Raw genomic sequence first — 13470 nt, forward strand, 5'->3', positions numbered from 1 at the left:
AAATTAATGGTGCTATGGCCTATAGCACCATGTTATGCCAGTTTGGTATCTTGGATGTGTCCAGCTCCTTAGTGCACTGCTTTGAGCCAACTGTCACGTGATGTGAAGTCAAAAATTATATCTAAAGATAATGGTGTAACTGTGCAGCACCTGCCATAAATGCTAGCATGCTGATGATGTTAATTCTTATTTCTAATTCTGATAGAGGAATAAAATTATCATTACTGAGCCTTTTACATTTAATTTTAATTTTCCCTTATACTTTTCCATACCTAACAGAAGAAAAGAATTGTAGATTGAAGTAAAAGGAATGTAGTTCAGAAAGTAAAGGAAAGAAAAGCTACACAGACAACTTGGGCACTCTGAACATTAACCAATGTAGACCCCTTTAGGTTTTGTCAACTTGGAACTAATATATTTTCTGGTGCAACTTCAACGTCCATTGGGCAAATTCAACTTAATATTACCCAACAAGACAATTCCACCTTTGACAAGTGTATCTTTTCACAGAAGCCAAGGCTTCTCACAGTTTAGTCAAGCAATCTCTCTACATGTGTGGCACAATGCACCTGCATTAACAGTGTCATAGGACTCTGTACAAGGAGCTGCACGGCCTGGTAGATTTCACTGACTACATATTACATGTTTCATGGCCTCATGCCTTGACCTCTTTCCCCAGAATAAAGTCACATCTATTTTCAGCATGTAGGCTTGTGGCAAACTACCATAAGGAAGGGAAAGAAGAAAGACACAAGACACAAAACACAAACAAAAGAAATATGTTCAGGCTGACACTGGTAACAATGTGGTGCATTCTGCAGCTCCATTGCTTCCCAAGGAACTGCTGTCATTGATCTGGGTTGTTGCTGATGTCAGGCAATGAGAAACCTCAAATGACCATTGGTGCCATTATTCCTGAATTCTTCTGTAATATGACCCTTCTGCCACCAAATGTAGCTCAGCAGTTCATCAGAAGCAGTTGTGACACCAAATGTAGTGGGTCTCAGAAGGATACAAGAGCTGCCTCCATTCGTGCCATCCCACTTCTGCCAACAAATGAAGTGGCCTGGATGTCAATGAAGATGACATGGTCTGGGCAGTTTGTGTTCAAATGGAACTCGTGGAGGTCAAGGTCAAGACAAGGGAAGGGAGGCAGCAGCAACTAGGCAGGAATACCTACAGTTGTATCAAACTCACTATTCGTAATGAGTCATGAAATCCACACCGCAGTTGGGATGAATAAGCATCCATGTCCTGCAGGCACAGTCTGGTAGGACTCAGAGTTGGCTTGGTGATGATGGTCTTGTCAGAAGCTGTGTTGGCTAGGCTGGCAGCATCTTGTGCAGAATTATGTCAGGAGCTAGTCCAGTGGTAACTGAGATGCTACTCTAATAGCTGATAGGGTCCTCCAGGTATTTAAAATGTGAAAGTACAGTGACATAACTAAAATGATGAAACCATTGAAAACATTAGCCAGAGATAAAGGATACAATGCAAGGGTTAGTTCAGCAAGTGCTTTTTTTACCAGTGACATTGCCATGGTAACCTTTAAATCCTGCTTCAAAATCGGATGCCAGGTAGAATCACTGAAAGAACAACTCTCGTGAATCCTCTAAGTTGGTAACATACAGTTGTGGTTTTGCATTCAGTAGACAGAACAAGGGTGGGAGTGAAAAATCAATAGTATAAAATCAATTTGGAGAAGTGTGAGTGGATCTTCTGTGGAAGAAGAAAAGCTGCTGAGAAGGCCATTGTGGCTGCTAATTTTTATGGGGGGAGAGGGGGGGGGGGCAGGGCAGGGAAATTACCTGTCTGTTCTTGCCAGAAGTAGAAATGTACTAATTCTCTAATTCTAAAGGAAACACAAACATATACTGAGCCAATGGATTATAGACTTTTGCTGTGGAGTACTCTGAAGGAAACGTGTTGTTACTTTCAAGGGCTGTAGTAAGAACTATCGCGTAAAGGAGGGAACTGCATCACTGCAAATGCATGTTTACCAAAATATGAGAATCATGAGTTTTCAGCCGGTAGATCTTACAAAGCACCATTCATTAAAGGCTCTATCAGTAATACAGGAAATCCACAAATACAAGACTAGTAGCAAGTGTACATAACAAGCCATATCAGTGATTAACCGCACTGTACAACACCTTTCCAGTGGCAGTACTAGCAATGTTTAATGCACTGCATAATATACAGTTCTGCTTAATGGCATTGTCTATTACAGGAACGCAGGATATTCAGGTTAAACATGTGATAATATAAAGTATAGCAACTTGAGAGGTAATTGAGATATTCATTATCAATTTGCTTCTACAAGCATGGTAACTTGAAATGATCTTTGTGTTTGCTTGTGGTAGTTCATACCATGTGCACATGCAGATGACTGCTTTTTTATTATAAATGCACATCAGTAGCCATATAGGCTCCATAGCAGACTTTGTTTTCTTTGTGAGTATGGACTGCAAGTAACTGACAATGTTCACACTTACATGACAATCAAGAAATGGGACAAACAGCTTCAGGAAACTGGGATTTTGCTTTTGATGTCGGGCCAGCACACCAAGCATGTGGCTCCAGAGGCTGCTGTGAAAGTAATCTGTACATTCTTTCTTGTGACATGACCTTTCAACAAGATGGTGAACTTTGTGAGAGATTTCTTGTCTCTTGAGTTTCCAGATCACTGGATTGGGAGAAATAATCCATTGATCGCTTGGGTTCCTAGAAGCTCTGTCATTATGTCACTTGATTGTTTTCTGTGGGGGTTTATCAAAAATCAAGTGTACCAGGCACCAGTTAATTATCTATTAGATCTGTGCCTTCACAATCATGCAGCTATCGTAAATGTTATGGCTGCAATTCTGCAAAAAGCTTGGAGAGAAGTGGAATACAGATTAGATGTCTATTATGCCACTAATGGTGCACATATCGAGGCTTATCAGATCTGTAAAAAGAAATTTTGAGTTATCATACTTGTAGAAACATACCATCAATAAAAATTTATTACTTCTCAAATTATTATATTTTATGTAATTAAATGTTTAACATTTGTGGAGTTCTTTTGTTGGTGGGAAAATACTACACCACTAACTTGAACTGCAATTGGTCAATAACCTGTGAAATCTACTGAATGTAAAGTGTTTACTACAGTATTGCAGCTAATTTCTTAAAGTTATAAACTTGACACGTCTCATCCCTAGGTAAAAATGGGAGACTCAAAATGCAATTATGTATTCAATGCATCATCATTGTTTTTGTAGTGCCACACACATATCTGTAACAAACTGATGTGGGCAGAATCACACACAAGTGAACATCCAACATAGAACTGGCCAGCAATGTCCTAGTTTCAGATGGAAACTGCCAGGACGTAACATCAGTATTATTTAGTGGTGTTTTATGATGGCTGTATCATTCTGTCTTGATTGACTAATGTTTTATCAGTGTGCCTTTAGGGCCTAGAAGGATCTCCTCATCCACCAGATTATTGTATTCCACTACGTGAGTGTTAAGCATTGGACACCAAACAACTTCATTCACAGTAGAGCACTATGATATTTGTTCTAAAGATGTTAATACACAACATGTGCACATCATAGCGACATTTATAAACTTCCATGATAAACTGATGCCTCTCCTTATAATTGAGTTGGTGACTCTGTCACAAGTTGGTGAAAGTTTGGAAATAAGATTCCAAGCAGTATAGTGTTTAAACCAACCTTTGAATACACAGCCACTTTACCTCCTTTCATTTCATGTCTATACCTTCATGTTAGTTGACATCAACACCAAATATTCCTTCAACCACATGAGAACTGGGGCATAATGAATTACTACTATGTATAAAAATAACTTTTTTTCAAATTGTAGTTGTAAGTTTTGTCGTAGAATAATAACAGAATATTTCCATGGTATTCTGAACTTCTTGAAATATGCACTCAAGATATTTCGATATCTCCTCTTTAATCCTATGTTTTCATACTTGTAACACATTACTCACATACTGTGAAGTATTATGTAGGTGGTAAGTATTACTTTCAATGTGATATGTATGTTGTTTGTGTGTTATACTATCTTTGTGTGTGTCTGGTTCTGACAATTATTGTTCTAATTTGCAGGTTCATTCAGACACAGATAAACAAAAGGTAAGAAGGTGTTTTGGAAGTATATTCAACCAAACTCACAGAAGACAGAACTGTACATTGTATCTGATGTAGGGGTAATTTTGTGGGCCCAACACTGGGCACCTATTGTGTTGGGATGCTCCTTGCTGGGCTCATGTTGAGTGTGGTGACGCATTGTCCTATCAACTATTTTTGATGATTGATGAGTGCTGTTCTGCTTAAGGTAAAATAATAATGATACTTATGTTTTCTTTCGAAAAGCGAAATTAAACACTTGCTCAGTACATGTCGGAGTGCTTGGCTTGTGTGGAAAATCAGTTGCATGCTAATTATTCCATGTTTACCTATGGTTGCAGTTGCCTGTGATGAAGTATTCATTGAAAAGGTGTCTCAAGATTTGATGTGTGAATCTCATTTGAAAAAGTGAGAGTTCAATCCTCCAGATTTGGAGATTTGGCAGGTTACCCTTATTGTTAACTGTCTCATTGGGTAGGGATAATCTCTCGCTCTCTTTGTGTGTGTGTGTGTGTGTGTTTCTCTCTTCCACTCACCAAAGTTCATTAGCTTCCACCTGAGTAACAATGACTCTAAGTGATTTCCATTTGTTCTCAGACCCCAGATTTCTTCTCCTGCAGGAAACACAGGCTGCATTCAGTAGGCACATCCTGGTACCTGCTTACATTAAAAGCAGTTATAAGGGGACGAGGAATATAGCAGGTTTTTGTGACTGTCAATAGCACAAAAAGTAGTTGTGATGGGAAGGCACTGAGGAAGGAATGCCAGCAGACTATGATTTTATGACTGCCTTCTCAAAGGATTTGTGGGGAAAGATTTATGGTTTCCATGCTAAAAGCAGGCCTTACACTACAAGACAAGCATGACAAAAACATATTTCTTTCACATAATTGTTAGCTACTCATAAAATTTTGTACATTCACAAGAAAGGAAAGTTACTATTTTGTCTGTATTACAATGATGTATTTCAGTTTTGCAGACCCACACAGTTTTGTGTTTTTTCAGAAGTTTAATGTGATTATCAGAAGGTAACAACTTGATAGTGCTTTAATTCCTCATTCTAGTTTATAAGTAAAGATGGTAATGGGAAGTCCAAAATGGAATAGACTTAATGGAAGGAGTAAAGGTCACAAGGATGAAAGTACAGTGTTTCAGATCTGCAACAGGTGAGGTGAGCACACTTGACATATGCGAGGGGGTGTGTGTAGGATACACAGTTAAGTAGAAGAGTGGATTGTTAGGGGGAGATAGAACAGACGAAGGAGGAGGCTGCAGAAGAGAGGAAGGTGTGATTGTAAAATAAGTATAATGAGGGGGGGAGTGACAGGCATGGGAACAGGTTTGGAGATGGGCATGGAACAGAGACTGTTGAAGATAGAGGTCAGTGACAGAATGTGTTGTAAGAACAATGTATAAGGTCGGGATCCAGATGGTACCAATAATAGAATAGTCATAGAAGTTGAGCATGTTGTCATCACCAGTTGTTCCCCCACTGGATAGTAGACAATATTCTTGGCCATGCATTTGGGTGGATAGTGTACATGTCCACATAAAAGGCTGTGCAAAAATTGTAGCAGAGTTGGTATATGTTATGATTGCTTTCACAGGTGAGCCTACATATGATAGGGTAGGATACACTTGTGACGAGATTAGAATAAGACGTGGTGGTTGTGTGGTCCATGTTTTGCTACGTGAGTGTGTTGGAAGTATGTGTAGATCAGTTGGGCAGAGAGTGGTTAGAATTATGAGTGGGATGTTCCTCATTTCTGGACGTGATGACAGGTACTCAAAATGTCAGCAGAATTGTTACAGCGTAGGGTGGTGTTGGGTACTGAGGGAGTTTACTCCTTCACAGCTGCTTCATGGATGTGGATGTGAGTATGGTACGAGAGGTCAGTCTGTGGACTAGGTTTGGAGGGTAACATCTTTCTGTGAAGACCTTACTAAGACCTTCAGCATACAGCACAAGAGATTGCTCATCACTGTAGATGAACTATGTATGTGTGGTCAGTCAATGGGGGCAAACTTATTAACATGGAAGGGATGGTAGTGTTAAAATTGAGCTGTTTGTTAGAGGCTTTGATACGGACACATGTTTCTGTGGCACTGTCTGAGAGGAGGGTGTTGAGGCTGTGGAGGAATTAAGATAGTGTTTTTGCCCTGTTTTCAGATCATGAAGATATCAGTGTACAAGAACCAGACAAGGAGTTTAGGATTTTGGATGGCTAGGAACATTTCCTGTAGGTGGCCCATAAACAGGTTGGCAAAGGAGGGTACCATGTGGAGGCCCTTGGTTGTGCTGTGGATTTATGTATATATAGTTCCTTCAAAGGAGTAGTAGTTGCATGCAAGGATGTAGTTTGTCTAGTGTACATTAGAATGAATTGATGGACTTGGAGTCAATAGGACAGTTACGAGGCCTTAGGTGAGGCAGGTATTGCTGTGCAGGGAAGTTGCATCGCAGGGAAGAGTTGGGATCCAGGTGGTAATGAGGTAGTGACAACTGAAAGGCAATTGGGAAAGTGGTTTGTGTCTTTTAAATGGGAATCTAGATTGCAGGTAATGGCCTGGAGGTGTTCATCAACAAGAGCCAAGATTCTGAGGGAACATGGTGCGGTGGCCCGGTGTAATGTTAAGCTCTCTCTATACAGCTTAAGCGTTTTCGTGGACTTACTTGTTGAAGAATGCTGGTTCTGCTTTCTTGCAGCGCCGATGTCTTCTGCTAGCACCGGGCGCTTCTCCGAAGATTTCACTACTAGGAAGGGGAAATTTTCACTCTCTTGCTCTCTCTCTTCTTATTTAAAAAATACGCTACTCTTGGAATATCATTCAATGCACCAGAACATATTTATTTCCACTTTGTACAAAAAAAAAAAAAAAACAACTAAACTTTATGACGTAAGCCCACACATTACCGGACACCCAGAATCAGTTAATTACACATTTTTGAACACAATTAATACATAAGCTTTTATCGTGGCTGACTATCCACGTCCAGTCCACGTACTCTCAACAGCAATTCAACGTCTAATAAACAGTCACTATTTCGAGTCTCTCCATTTGTTTTTAACAATACAATGCTACATTACTCTTTGCAGCCGGCCACGGAGCTTCCAGGCTGTATTTGCTTATTCTTGGCAGGTCGCGCTGAAAACTTGCCAGTGCTAATGATGAATTATCTCCCTTCCAGTTTCGCCTGCACAAACAATAAATGGGTGCAGTATCCCATGCTCATCCTTACGCCTTGCTTTAAAATAACGCGTGTTCGAAACGGCTGGAACACAAGTGTCTCCAGACTTTCGTAAAATTCGGGGGGCACTACAATAGTAACTAGTTACAGTGGTGCATCCAGGAGGGTTAGGTTTCTGGATTTTGGGGAGCATATAGGAGATGGAAGTATGTTATGTGGGGTAGTTAGATTGAAGAGGAGATGGATTTGGGGGAGTGGTTCTGGGATGGGCTTAAGGATTTGTTTAAGAACTGGAGCTAATGCAGCAGGGGTTGTAAGTAGAAGACAGTTACCTTCTGTCAGGTAATCACTTTGGTTCATTACAGCTGTTGCAGAGTCTTTATTTGCTGAGAATATGATTACTGTGTTGTGGATTACTGTGCCAAAAGGTTTTTGTTTTTTGGAAGGTACCTAGAAAAGGATGGTAAGTCTAGGTTGGAAGTTCAAAAACTCTGGATGGTACCAGAGGGTTATTGGGTAGGAGTTGGAGCAGATCATAATTCAATGAAGGTTCAGTGTTCAGTGGTTGTTTCAGGTTGGTTTTGGTCAGAGGAAAAAATATGTCTCCATTTTAGGATTTATGAGAAGAAGAATAGGCCTTTGACCAGTCTAGCATGTTTGAATTTGAGTGTGGGTGAAGGCTATACGTTTGGATAGGGCTGAATATTCTGTGGAATTGAAAATTTGTTGTAGATAGGTTGCAACAGTAATTTGGATTTGTTTGGATTCTTTATTTTGTGGAGTGTTGAGAAGGATTTTTTGGGAATGTGGCAGATGGAAGAGGTCAACAAGGCATTGTCTGGTTGTTGTGAGGGGTTAACAGGGTTGACAGGATGTATGATCAATATTATTGGGCAGTGGTATTTTGAGCTGGGAGTAGGACATTAGAAAATTGGATAACTGTGGGAGTGCTCTTCCAGTTTTTGGATGAGGGATTGAATTTGAGAGATTGGCTTTAGGTAATGAGGACTGCAAAGTAACTGTGTCTTGCAAATACTGTCTCGCATGTAGTGTGATCCCCTGTAATTCACCCAACTGCAGTGTCGGAACAATGCCGTGGTCAGTATGCTGAAGGTGTTATTAAAGTCTTCACAGTCAGCTGTTACCCTCCACATCAAATAGTTCTGCTTTGTCATATTCACACATGCCCCCAGTCCTCAGACTAAACTTGTGAACCAACTCCAAAGGAACAACACCACAATACTCAAGATCACTCCACACTGCAACAAGTTAACCACATGCTTTACCAAAGCTTCAACTACTTACCATTGTGCCCAGAAATGAGTAACATTATACACACCCACAAACTGCATTGTCCACTCGGACTACAAAATACCAGGCGAGGTGGTGTAGTGGTTAGCACACTGATTTAAGTTTTCCATGATTTCCCTGAATAGCTTCATTCAAATACCGGGATGGTTCCTTTGAAAGGGCGCGGCTGATTTACTTCCTCATGCTTCCCTAATCTGAGCTTGTGGTCTATCTCTGATGATCTCATTGTCGACGGGATGTTAAACGCTAGTCTCCTCCTCCTCAATTTGCAAAATGCACTGGTTCTTCTGTATGACACACTTACTTCCAGTCCCATGCATTATGGACCCTAGCCCTGTGGAAGACACAGGTGTAAGACCTGTACGATGCTCCCACCCAACATACAGTATTCCAGTTGTGTCACACACATATCTTATTGTATCAGAAGCAAGACCACCTGTGAATGGAGTAAGGTCATATACTAGCTCTTTTATGTGGGCATAACCACATTTACTTCCTCATGCTTCCCTAGTCTGAGCTTGTGGTCTATCTCTGATGATCTCGTTGTCGATGGGATGTTAAACGTTAATCTCCTCCTCCTCAATTTGCAAAATGCACTGGTTCTTCTGAATGAATGGCCACCTTAAAACTTTGGCAAAGTGCAGATTAACCACTGAACGGTAACACAATGCTGAGGCCAACATGCTCATATTTCAATGGCTGCTGCCAACTCGTGTTATCCCCCCTCCCCCAAATATCAGCAACTCTGCATTACATAGATGGAACTGTCCTCAAAGCATATCCTTCAACCACTCAAATCATGGCCTCGATCTCTGCTAGCCCATCCAAAATCCACATCCAAACCTGTCCCCATATCCCACACTTCTATGCCTCAAGGACACCCCATCTCCCTCTGACCTACAAATTAACATGATTTTGAGCTGATTTATGCAAGTATTTTAAATTCTTAGCATTCTCAATGTTTTGGACTTCTCTGTCCTATTTCCCCGCATGACTTGATAAAACACTTTAAACAGTTTTTACTTCTGGTTAGCCACTATTCTCTTTGGATTTGTTTCATGAATGAGCAATTAATGACCTTGTAATTCAGTTGCTTAATCTCCAAGTAACCAACCCCATTTTATTCATTCTACACTCTTACCCTCTTTCTCTGCTCTCTCTTCTCTCTCTCTCTCTCTCTCTCTCTCTCTCTCTCTCTCTTCTCTTCTCTCTCTCTCTCTCTCTCTCTCTCTCTCTCTCTCTCTCTCACACACACACACACACACACACACTCTCTCTCTCTCTCCTCTCTCTCTCTCTCTCTCTCTCTCTCTCTCTCTCTCCTCCTCCTCCCCCCAATCCACTTCTCAGTTCATTGTCTGTCAAAAGTAACTCTGCCTGTGCCAGGCAAAATCTGAAGGATGCCATACCTTTCCCAACCGCTTGCTTTCTCTCCCTCCCAGTCATCAGCCACACTTTGCTCCAACCCTTCCTCCCCTTCCCCACCCTCCCCACTTCCTTTCTTCCCTCACCCAGCTCAACCTGTCACTCCAGTTATGCTGCTATGGTTATTCAATGTAGTCAGCTAAGACAATGCAGCTGTGTGTGTGTGTGTGTGTGTGTGTGTGTGTGTGTGTGTGTGTGTTTGTTTGTTTGTTTGTTTGTTTGTGTGTGTGTGTGTGTTTGTTTGTTTGTGTGTGTGTTTGTGTGTGTGTTTTCAGGAGTGGTTAGCTCTGATAGGTGCAAAATCTGGTTGCTTAGCAAATTTTTCAGTCTTGCTTTGGTGCGTATCGATTGCCTGACTTCTCAAATGTCAAATGAGCTTATAAGTAAAGAGCTATTGAAGATAATCCAACAATGAGGTGACAGTAATTAGTAATTAGAAAATATCCACTTTTGTTTCCTGTGATGAGTGTGCTTCAGTTTGTCACACTTCACACATCAATATTATAGTTATTTTCTCCCAGGAGGATCTTACATACCACTGCCTTGTGGTTAGTCCTGGCAGGGACGAAGGCTAAGGGAGAAAACTCTGAAAGAAAAACTGGAGTGGGGCCCCAAAGGCGGTTGGAAGGCATACTATGTCCCCTCCTGGCAGCTCCTGCAACCGAAGTGATACCAGATGTATTGGTTTGCCTTTCCTCTGGACACTATCATTTAGGTTGAGAGGGAGACCGTGATGCATGGGTGACTCACGTGTCATCGTATTTATTGCCCAGGCATGTAGCATCCTGGAGAGGACACTTTAGCAATGTCTAAAGACACTGGAACAACACGGGAAGAGGCAGTCACCAGTTATAAGCTCTGTCTGATTGGCGTAAGCCCCCAGCCAATAAGGTGTTGTCCCGCCACTACCTGCCTGCTTCATAGTGTATGTGGAGCTTAGAAGTGATCTTCAACAAGTGGGTAGATGGAGTACACATATGGAAAACAAAAAGGACGTCTTTGGTGTGACGTCATAAGTGAGTGACTGCGTGTGAGATCGCTCTCTAAGTTTTTATATATTTTTAGGTTTCAGATACATATTTTAACGGTTTTTGTGATAATATTTACTATATAAGTGACTTATTAGTGGTTTCTTCATTGACCTCTGCCTTTCTTGTGTTGTGACCTGATATTTGTGAGTGTTTCGTATCGAGCAACGTAACCTCTTACCTGTGTTTACATTCCGCGCTGACCAGTTGCAGCTGTAGCGGCGCATCGAAAACTAAGTACTAATTAATTGTTTGTGTATAGTGGTTTATTTAGGAACTTTAGTAGTCTTCAACTGGTGTTTTTTGTGTTTTCTGTGAAATAATTTCAGAAGAACCTTTTGGGAACTCTTTTCAGCTTCCTTACTGTGTAATTAGACGTTTGATTCTCTTTCTGTATTAGTCTTTTGTTATATTCACATTTGTTGTTTATTAATACTGTTAATAATAGTAGTTTTACTTCCCTTGTAGAGTAAGTTTGTGATTATTGTAGTCAGTTTTTTAACATCTTCTTATTGTAGTAGCGGAACTTAGAAAAAGTAAAATTTTACCATGAGTGAGAAGTGTGGGCTTTGCCGTAGGTTTGTGAGTAGTGGATTGCGGTGTGAGACTTGTTCGAAGTATTTTCACTGGGGGGGGGGGGGGGGGGGGGAATGCAGTGGGGAAGCCAGTGGGCATTCTGGTGAGATCCTCTCCTGTAACTGCAGGTTATGTAGCAAGAGTAAGTTAATAGAGGACCAGGAGCGTAAGATCTGTGCCCTTCAGGTGCAGTTGAAAAATGCATAGGAGGAGCTAGATAGGATGAGGAGGGAGAAGGGGGTTGGGGAATGGGAGCTGGCTGTTGGCAAGAGATCTGCTAGGAGAAGAAGATTTTCAGATAGTTTTACTATTGGTGTTTACAATAGATATCACCAACTGTCAGAGTTTAGTGGAGAGGAATCTCTAGTAGCTGTAGATGTAGGAAGTATGCAACAGACCTCAGTAGTTAAGGTGGCTAGAACAGTTGCAAAGTCGAAGAGGAAGAAGAAGGTTCTGCTGTTAGGTAGTTCTCATGGCAGAGGTGTAGGCCAGCAGTTGCAGGAAGTGCTGGGGAGTGAGTACCAGGTCACCAGCATTGTGAAGCCTAATGCAGGATTGGCTCAGGTGACTGTTAACATAGGGGGGTTATGTAGGGATTTTACTAAAGAGTATCAGGTAGTGGTAGTGGGTGGGGCTGGTAATAGTATTGATAGGGATGGGGAGTATGACATAGATGGTGACCTGGAAAAGATAGCCACTCAGACTGGCAACACGAATGTGCATTTCGTGGAACTGTTTCAGCGTCACGATCGGCCTCATCTTAATACAGCCGTCAGGCATAATAACATGAGACTTGGGGGTGCGCTGATGACAGAAAGCATGGGTCACATTTCAGTGGTGTCGGTGGAGTCTATCAACAGGATGGGTTTCACTAGACATGGCCTGCACCTCAACAGGTAGGGAAAGGGGAGGTTAGCAAAGCTTATAGGTGACAGCATAGGTGGGGTTGGTGGGATCACTCATGGGAAAATTTCTGCAGTAGTGGGTGTTAGAGCTGCACCTTTTTTAGATTGAAGTCAGCTGATAGGTATTCCTGCTTAAGGGAAGTCTCTCTAACAAAGGAACCACTTTTGACAAAGCTTAGGTATCCGAGTAATGAGGGAATTAGTATATTTCATCAAAATATACAAGGTATTAGAGATAAAGTTAGTGAATTGCTTATAGATGTTGACTCTGAAATTATTGATATATCTGAACACTTCTTAAATAAGGAGATAATTCAGAGGCTTCCTTTACCAGGATACAGGTTGACTGGCAGCTTTTCGAGGAGCTCTTTGCGGTGTGGGGGAGTAGCCATGTATGTGAAAAACGGCATCCCATTTGAGTCAATTGATGTTTCAAAGTACTGCACTGAAAAGGTGTTTGAATGTTGTGCAGGTGTGGTTAAATTTAATGGAGCTAAACTTCTAACTGTTGTTATTTATAGATCCCCAGACTCCGATTTCACAACATTTTTGCTAAAGCTAGAGGAGGTTCTTGGTTCACTTTATAGGAAATACAAAAAGTTAGTTATATGTGGTGACTTCAATATTAATTGTATAAGTGATTGTGCAAGGAAGAGGATGCTGGTAGACCTCCTTAATTCATATAATCTTATGCAAACCGTATTCTTTCCAACGAGAGTGCAAGGGAACAGTAGAACAACCATAGACAACATTTTTGTTCATTCCTCATTACTAGAGGGGCATTCTGTTAGCAAAAAGGTGAATGGCCTTTCAGATCATGATGCACAAATTTTAACTCTAAAAGATTTTTGTGCTGAAACACATGTTAAATATAGTCATCAGCTGTTTAGGAA

General features: G+C 41.1%; 1 protein-coding gene across 2 annotated transcripts in view; it reads left to right on the forward strand.

The window, feature by feature from the left end:
* LOC124795441 (GON-4-like protein) overlaps positions 1-13470 on the forward strand; it is a 180253-nt gene that overhangs the window by 142778 nt on the left and 24005 nt on the right. For both annotated transcript variants that reach the window (XM_047259464.1, XM_047259465.1), the window contains exon 11: positions 4122-4148. In XM_047259464.1, the coding sequence (XP_047115420.1) occupies positions 4122-4148 (27 nt within the window). The remainder of the gene's footprint in view (positions 1-4121; positions 4149-13470) is intronic.

Source organism: Schistocerca piceifrons, chromosome 4, assembly GCF_021461385.2.
Source record: "Schistocerca piceifrons isolate TAMUIC-IGC-003096 chromosome 4, iqSchPice1.1, whole genome shotgun sequence".
In the NCBI taxonomy this organism is placed as follows: Eukaryota; Metazoa; Arthropoda; class Insecta; order Orthoptera; family Acrididae; genus Schistocerca; species Schistocerca piceifrons.